At 32.3% G+C, this 8,909-nt stretch overlaps 1 protein-coding gene across 2 annotated transcripts in view; it reads left to right on the forward strand.

Annotated features, from left to right (window-relative positions):
* CFAP299 (cilia and flagella associated protein 299) overlaps positions 1-7,604 on the forward strand; it is a 666,082-nt gene extending 658,478 nt beyond the window's left edge. For both annotated transcript variants that reach the window (XM_073017817.1, XM_007999017.3), the window contains one exon: positions 7,371-7,604. In XM_073017817.1, coding sequence (XP_072873918.1) covers positions 7,371-7,466 — 96 coding nt within the window. In that variant the 3' untranslated portion in view covers positions 7,467-7,604. The remainder of the gene's footprint in view (positions 1-7,370) is intronic.
* The last annotated feature ends 1,305 nt before the right edge of the window (positions 7,605-8,909 follow it).

Consider the following 8,909-nt stretch of genomic DNA (forward strand, 5'->3'; position numbering starts at 1 on the left):
TCCAGTTTAATTAACAACTCTCTACAACCAAGTTTCTGATTTTACCCCTGCTTAGGACAGATTTCTAAAATGGAAATTGCTTAATCAAAATATACATATTTTGTAAAGCTTTAGATACATATTGTCAAATTGCTTTGCAGTTAGACCATGTCAATTTACAGTTATATCTGAGCTGTTTAAGTGTCCCGTTTTCCATGCCCTATTTATTTTGCATACTTTTTTAACTTTGTTAATTTCACAGTCCAGATTTGTTTGGAGTCATTTAGATTTGCATTTTTACTACTATTGCAAATGAACATTTCTTTTATATGTATGCTAGCATATAATATTTCTTATTTACATATTTATTTTAGAGACACCATCTTGCTCTGTCACAGGTTGCAGTCCAGTGGCACAATCATAACTCACTGTAGCCTAGAACTCCTGGGCTCAAATGATCCCACTTCCACCAGGCACACCCCCCTCCCAAGCCTCTGGCGTAGCTGGGACCATAAGCGCTCATCATCATGCCTAAGTTGTTTTTTGTTGTTTGCTGTTGTTGTTGTTGTTGTTGTTGTTGTTGTTGTTGTTTGTAGAGACAGTATGTTGCCCGGGCTGGTCTCTAACTCCTGACCTCAAGTGATCCTCCTGCCTTGGCCACCAAAATTAGTGGGATTATGGGCTTGAGCCACCATGCCGAGTCTCCTTTTTTTCTACAATTATTATTGCCGTCTACCTACTTTCCTGTAGGGTTTTAGTGGGAATTTTAAAATAAATTTTTAAAGTATTCTATATGTAGAGGGTAGAAAACTTTTGGCTATCATATTTTTAGTGGCATGCCACAGCTTATATATCTTTTAAAGTTCACAATTGTTTTGGCATGCAAAATTTTTAAATTTTTCCATGGTCCTAACTACTGATTTCTCCTTCTGATTGCTTTCATTGCTTCTATATTTAAAAAGATTTCCTATACTACAATCAGGATAATAGTTACATATATTTTCTTCTAAATTTGTTTATGGTTCTTTTGATACATTTAAATCTGTAATTCTTCTGGGATTTGGGTAGAATAAGGTTAGAATCTTCTTATTTTGTTCCATCAATTATTATTTTTTAGTAACTTTTTACTGTTGCTCTTATTCCAATGTCTTGTTTTACCCATATTTTATTCTTGGCTTGGAGTCCCGTCTCTCCTGGGACCCACTAATGGTTTCAGATAGTAATCTTTTCACAGCTCCTTACAGTGCCATAAATTTGAAGGAAGAGGTTTCTAAGTGCTGAATTTTCTCAGCCAGTTACATCGTTTGCTCTTGCTGTTGTGTATGTGTGACTGTTTTTAGCATCCTTTTTATACATTATTAAGAAACAATTTTTAAAAGAAGATAGAATCGTCATTCTCATACAGCTATACAGTGAGCACGTGGCAAATATTTTTAACTCATTCATTAATGAGGGACCAGTAAGGTATTACAACTGATTCCAGAGAATTCAAAGAGCAGAGACATAAAAAGGGAATAAACAGATTTTTAAATAAATTTCAAATAAATAAAAAAAGGGTCAATGCAAAAATCCATTGTATTCCACTGAGCACAACTACTTTGCATTACTACAGACAATAATTATTTGAATTATTATCGAATTTCTAAAATTTGCAGAATTGTCATAAAGATCATAAATGAGAAAACCTAAATGAGTGAGTAGTCAAGATACCCATTGTTTGACTTTTTGCCCATTTCAAAGTTTCTCACAAGTTTCCCTGGCAGTCTGTCTCCTTCCTTCTTTTTATCATAATAATTTTGGAAAGATTATTCTTGATCATAAAATGCAGCTAGTCTTATTAGGTTTGCCTTACTGTTTATATAGGTGTCGCAAAAGTGTTATTTTACCATATAGATCACCTTAAGTTTGTGTTGTAAATTCTAAGGCTATACAATTTTGAACAAATACTAAATTAAATTCTGTCTGGAAGTATTCGTAAGGAATCTCAAATTGGACCTTTAAGTCCCTCTATTATTTGTCATCCTGCTGCTAGAAAACTAAATCCAAGAAACTCTGTCCACAATATTTCACCTATAAAACCTATAACTTTGGGTAAATTATTCTCTTCTAAAAGTCCCAAAATATCTCAAGATAACTTATACATAGTATACAATATTCTTGACCATTAAAGCCAATAATAAATAGACCAGTTTGTCCGGAAGATCTTTGTAAATACTACCTCCATACGTCAAGTCGAGCTTAATTCCTTAAAAGTAGCTGTTTCTGTGTGATTCAATTAACATTGTTTTCAAACATGACATTACAGGGAAGGCTTTGGTTTTATAATTTGTACAATTACATCCTGGTAAAAAGGATGACAACTTCTTACTGAACTGATGCGGATTACTAAATGGCTATGGAAAGTAAAAAGACTCAATAAGAATTTCTGAGTCCTAGAGGAATAAATGAAAATCACATGTCATTTTCAAATGTTTCATTTCATTTTATAAAGTAGATTCTACTAAATTTCTATGGGTTACAGATTTCTTAAGAAGAAGAAAGGGTGTTCTTATATATCTGAAAAATGAAACATTAAGATAACATCAACAATATCCCAAATGAATAACCATAAGAAAATTCTCTGATTACTGCACTTAGTCTTATTACAATTTTAATTCCTAGTCCGCTGAATCTTGTGCATCATATGCAGCCCTCTGCTTTGGCCTAAAATGGGTCCTGGAAATCCTGACTCAGTCCACTCGTGGTGCAATCTGAAAGCTGTCTAACCAATGTCAGCTCAGCTTTGAAGTGTCAATAATTAAAGTACCTGGTAGTTATCTTCCATGAGGTTCTAAGACAGTTCTTTGTTAAAGACATAAATTCTGGACTATAACCTGGAAGAGAAACTTCAGGGAAGCAGCAGAGTAAAACAGTACTATCAATAAACTGTAGGGACCTAAAATGACTGTTGTGGACTTATTACTAATAATTTTCAAATGTGAGCAGTCTGATGAGAGCTTATAGTAAGAATAATGCAACAGACAAGGAAATTTAGTTCTTTTTGTGGTATGCAAAACAATGATAATAAAGCCACTGCAAAAGACAATTAGACAAACATCTCTAAGGATGGTGATTAAATCTATTTTCAAAGAAGTCTGTGAAAGATATATCAGATTCAAAAAATGAATGAAAATAATTTTACAGAGGAAGAAGTCTTGAGATAGAGATAAGACATAGATAATACTAAAACATAATTGTTAATACAAGAAACCAAGTAAAGAAATTTAGGTAAGTGTATGTAACGCCCAAACATTTGTATTGTATGTTTAAACAGTAACTGAAATTATGACTGATGGCATTATACTATTGTTGTCTAATGTCATTAGGCAGAACACTGCTACAACTCTGATAAATATAGAAAAACCTGATGGAAATATTTCCAACAGTTATAATCAGTACTTTCCCTTAGGTTAAAAACAAGTAAAGTAGAAAGGGCAATGAAAAAAAATTCAGGAACTTCGCATAAAGCATATAAAATTTCTGAAATATTGTTGTTAATAACATTATGCCTATTCAACTTACATAAGTAAGGCTGAGCAGCTCTTCTGATTTGAAAATTCTTCCCAAGGAATTCCACAAACAAAACTAATTATTTTTAGCACCTCTTTGCAAAGGTGAAGGAATAACTCTTTGTGATATTTTTGAAGGGCCATCTGGGAAATCTCAGAGATAGTTTTAAGTGTAAAAGATATCCTGACTGTTTTATTAATTTTTTCTGTACTTGAGATCCGATTATGAATGGCAAAAATCAGAAAAAATGATAGAGGACATTTGGACATTTGATTAAATTAAGATCAGGGTACCAGAGAAATAACAATGAGTTAACAGTTTAAATACATACTTAAAACAATAAAATATTTAAAAATAAACATATACATTAACATGGTTATAAAGAACCTTAGCTCTTTATATGTGAGGAAACTGTTCTTTGCATTCTTTTCCTTAAATAATCAGGTATGTAACAAATTCAATATAAAGCACAGAAAATTATTTTTATTAGACATAATTTTTGCTATCTATCTAGGCAGATTACATAGGAAGCTAAAAAAAAAACAAACAAACAAACAAACAAAAAAAAAAAAACCTTTCACGTAGTAGGCAAATAGTAAGCTAGGAAAGCAAGCCCATCAAGATTGGGCAAATTTTACTAAAATTGTAGCACATCTCATAGCTTCTTTTCAGACTCAGGTATTATGAATTAAGGCAAGTAAAATATATTTCCAAAATTTGCTCTTCATTTTGCTTTTTCATATAACTGCAATTTTCAGGGGATCCATTTTTATATTAATCCTCAAATGTTATTTCTGTTAAAATTTCAATATGCTTGTCATTACTATGATCAAATGAAGCAGTAACTATTTTTAAAGTTCTCAATTTCAACTTTTAATATGGAAAATATTAACAATTATCAACTACATAAATGAAAGATTTTAGGGTCCTCAGTAAGTCCCAAGATTGTACAGAGGTTCTGAGATGGGGCAAATCAGGGGAGGGAAGCCTGAAAACCACTACTCTATATATCCCCACTATTATATACTACTACAAAACAACTACAATAGGTCAAAACTATTTTCTCTTTGAAACACAAAAGAACATAGACAGTGGTGTCAGTCTGTCCCTATTCTCACAGTGTAGTCTTAAGTATTCATATTAAAAGGACTTTTACCAAAGTAACTTCTATTTCAAGAAGAAAACTAGAGGTTGATAATTAAGAATTGTCTGTCTTCCACAAGCATTTTAAAAGATGAGCAAAATTTATATGGCAACTTTCAATAGCCACACACATACCTTTTTAAAGAGACAAAATGAATCATTCATTAAAGGACCCAAAGGCAAACACATTCTGTAGGATATAAGCAAAAGTATATAAACTTAAAATTATGCCTAATAATTAGGCATCAAATTTGCGGTTTCCTATCTTAGTTAGAAGTCAACTACATATCAAGTGAGTATTCATTGTATAATTCAACTTAATATCAGTCTAAGGTTATGTGTCTTAGACCAATATCTACGTCTGAGGGTCTTGGGACCTATATTCAAGCTGATTTGTTAAAAGAGCAACAACAACAACAACAACAAAAACATGATTACTGTTGAAATAAAGTTGTCTGAATAATGATTCAATGTAGTTGAATATAAATTTATACTTTTCATTATCTAAAATATTGTGTAGGCATATTGTTAGTTAGTAGACCTAAGTAAGTTTAAGACAAACAAACCCAAGTAGAACAAAATGTTGTTTATATTAAACCCAACACTGATAAATCAGAGAACATAGCTGCTTATTTTGAACCAAAATTATTACACTAGTCTTGTTTTCCAAAGATTTACTGTGATTATGTGAACTTAAATTTTAAAAACATTTCTGAGTTTCTGTAAAAATAAGTTATTAAGTATAGTGCAATTTAAAATACTATAACTTTTAATTTCCTAATTTTTGGAATTTTATGAATATTTGATTTATATAAGAATGTATTTACATAAGAACTCTATAGGCCAATCAGAACAGAGATTCTTTAATTTAGAAGACATTTTAACCTAATTCATTACCCTCCAGAGACAGGAAAATATTATGCACTCATCCAAAAAGAGAGAAAGGTCTTTCTAAATTATAAGCATCTAGACACACAGACACAAGACTGCTTATAACTTCAGATCTAAGTATTAGCCACATATCAAAAGTAAACACAGAAAAATCACCAGTTCATATATCAAAGCATTGTAGCCTTTCGTGATGGGTGCAAGAGTCATAATTTGAGCTCAAAATAGACAAATAACAACCAATAAAAATAAAATACTTTAAAAAAGGTTATTGTCTGTCACACAAGGAGAATAAATCTCTCTAATCCATCCATTTACAGAAATCACAATGGCTAGCCCACAATGTTCTGAATCACTGCTGTCACCAGCAGGAAATAATATATCAATTGTAAAAGCTGCAAAGACAAAAACAAAACACAAAAATAGCCAAAAAGGAAAATATAGAAAGAAATAGAAGGTCCACAAAGTTAAATTTCTCACTGGGGATTTGCCTTTGGGAGTCTGGGTTTAAGCCCCCAGAGGCACAACCTCCTCCAGCATGTAGATTATTCATCTATCAGAGGAATCCACTGACTATTGGCAGAAGAACCTCCAAAATATTTACAAGACAATTTTTTAAAGGGGTATAAATAACTATCACGCGGCTATAGCATAAATGTTCAAAAGATTTCATTTAATTCATTAATTATAGAAGGAACCAGTAAGATATTATAACCAATTCAAAGGAGAACATATCTGTATAGGGAATAAGGAAAATTGAAATAAAATAACTGCAAAATAGGTCTCTACACAGGGCAATGATTAATTGAATTCCACTGGGCAGAATTATTTTGCATCTTTGTGGGCAAGATATTTTCTATTATTATCAATTTTATACAACTTAAAGAGTTATAAAATAGCACAAAAACAATAAAAAGCAAAACTAACTTAGATGGGGGCACAGTCAGGACACCCACTTTTTTGTTGAACACAAGAAATTAAGTACCATATGGAAAAGGCAATACCAAAGCTTCTCTTTATCTTCAATTCTAAATTTCTAATTATTTATTCTTAGAAGAGAGAGCAAATAATGTAATTCTTTCCTGCATCAAATATGCAAAAGGTCTAGTAACTAAAATTTTCTAATTGTACATATTGTGCAACTCTTTTAGAATCATTTTTTCTCCTCTGAGCATCAGCTTTACCCAAATTTCTTTCTTCTCTCTTATCAATACCACATTAGCAAATACTTATTTCCATAGAGGCTTTCTAGAAGCCTATCAGTATGATAAACTATCCAATTTTTTTTTAAAAAGGTGAAATCCTTTTAAAAGGTTATAATTTGAAGGAAGAAAAAAAAGCAGATCAAATAGTTTTTAAAGTGATAAGAAAGATGCTTTATGTAAAACCCACCATGGACAGGCACTTCCACTGGTCTAAACCAATCCCAAACTTGAGACATTTTATTTGACAAACTTGAAATCAAGATAGGATTCTTTTTGAATTATTACCCTGAAGTCACACATGTTTGTAAAGGCCTTCGCTAAGAATTCTGAAGTTAGTGACTCATGCGGTTCAGTAGAGTCTAGACAAGCATGAGCCTGTGACACTGCTTTGATCCTGGGCATTTTCAATATCACAACCCAGGGCCTCAAAGCTCCTAATTAGAATTATCATCACTCCTGAGAAAAAGACTAGGGGGGAAACATGTATATATCTCCATGGAAACAACCTTGTTAGTTTTGTTTTCTACAATATAAAGAGGAAAAAAAAAAAAAAGTAAGGCAAGTATTTCCATAGACTTGACTAACAATGTAATTTATGTATTTTAGGTGCAGCCAGGTGACAACTCTACTAGAATCCCAATCCCAACAGAACTCTACATACAAGCTGTCATTTTTGACCACATTTCCAGAAGGAAGACTTAAGTACCAACATGTTAATTTGCTAATAATTTGCTAAATTTAAATAAATTCCATAGACAGAGCAAATTAGAATAATAAATGAGCCCTGTAGCTGGAAGGCAAATTAGAACAATAAGGTTAATAAAGAAATTAGGAAGAAAACTGTAATATTGACTGTCTTTTTATTATACAGATAGGCTCTAAGCTGATTGCAACATTTCATGGAAGAGAATTTTGGTGCTACTTCAAAGATACGAAAATTGGTGATATATTATGTAGCTCAGAATTAAAAAAAAAAAAAAAATTTCCAGATTCCCCTATTGCTAAATCGAATGGATCAAGCTTTTGCCATATGGCAGTGCTAGCTGCTAAAATCATTGAATATTGACCGTTAAGGGACCTCAAATTGGCATACAAGGTTTTAAATAGTACTAAACAAGTAAGTAAAATCTGTGATATCCCATGAAATGATGTATAAAATGAATGAAAGTGTTTAATATGCATATATGCTTGGATAACATGAATCCTAAAACAGCGAAGCTGAGGAAATGAAATCTAAAGGAAATTAGAAGATTTTAGAAAACTCAAGACTCGATGATAGAAATAAGCACTTTTTCCTAATGTGCCCTGCAGGTGGCTTTTGTGAAGAAAAGATATTAATATTTGAAGGCCACTTTTTATTAAAAATTAATATTTGGTTCTTCCTCTTTATTTCCCATTCAATTTAATTCCCTTTTTTAGTGTTTCAAAATATCTTTTTATTTTTTATTTTATATTTTAATTATTTTTAATGTATTTTCTTTTTAAAATTATTATACTTCAAGTTCTAGGGTACATGTGCAAAACGTACAGTTTTGTTTCATAGGTATAGGTGCCGTGGTGGTTTGCTGCACCCAACAACCCATCATCTACATTAGGTATTTCTTCTAATGCTATTCCTCCCCTAGACCCCCACCTCCCAACAGGCCCCAGTGTTTGATGCTCCCCTCCCTGCATCGATGTGTTCTCATTGTTCAACTCCCACTTATGAGTGGTAACATGCGGTATAGTTTGAATTCAGGTATCGTGATGCCTCTAGCTTTGTTCTTTTTGCTTAGGATTGTCGTGGCTATGCAGGCCTTTTTTTGGTTCCATATGAAATTTAAAGTAGTTTTTTCCAATTCTGTGAAGAAAGTCAATAGGAGCTTGATGGGGATAGCATTGACTCTATAAATTACTTTGGGCAGTATGGCCATTTTCACGATATTGATTCCTCCTATCCATGAACATGGAATGTTCTTTCATTTATTTGTGTCCTCTCTTATTTCCTTGAGCAGTGGTTTGTAGTTGCCCTTGAAGAGGTCCTTCACATCCCTTGTAAGTTGTATTCCTAGGTATTTTATTCTCTTTGTAGCAATTGTGAATGGGAGTTCACTCATGATTTGGCTGTCTGTTTGTCTGTTATTGGTGTATAGCAATGCTTGTGAT

The sequence above is a fragment of the Chlorocebus sabaeus genome, chromosome 7 (genome assembly GCF_047675955.1).
Source record: "Chlorocebus sabaeus isolate Y175 chromosome 7, mChlSab1.0.hap1, whole genome shotgun sequence".
NCBI classification, from domain to species: Eukaryota; Metazoa; Chordata; class Mammalia; order Primates; family Cercopithecidae; genus Chlorocebus; species Chlorocebus sabaeus.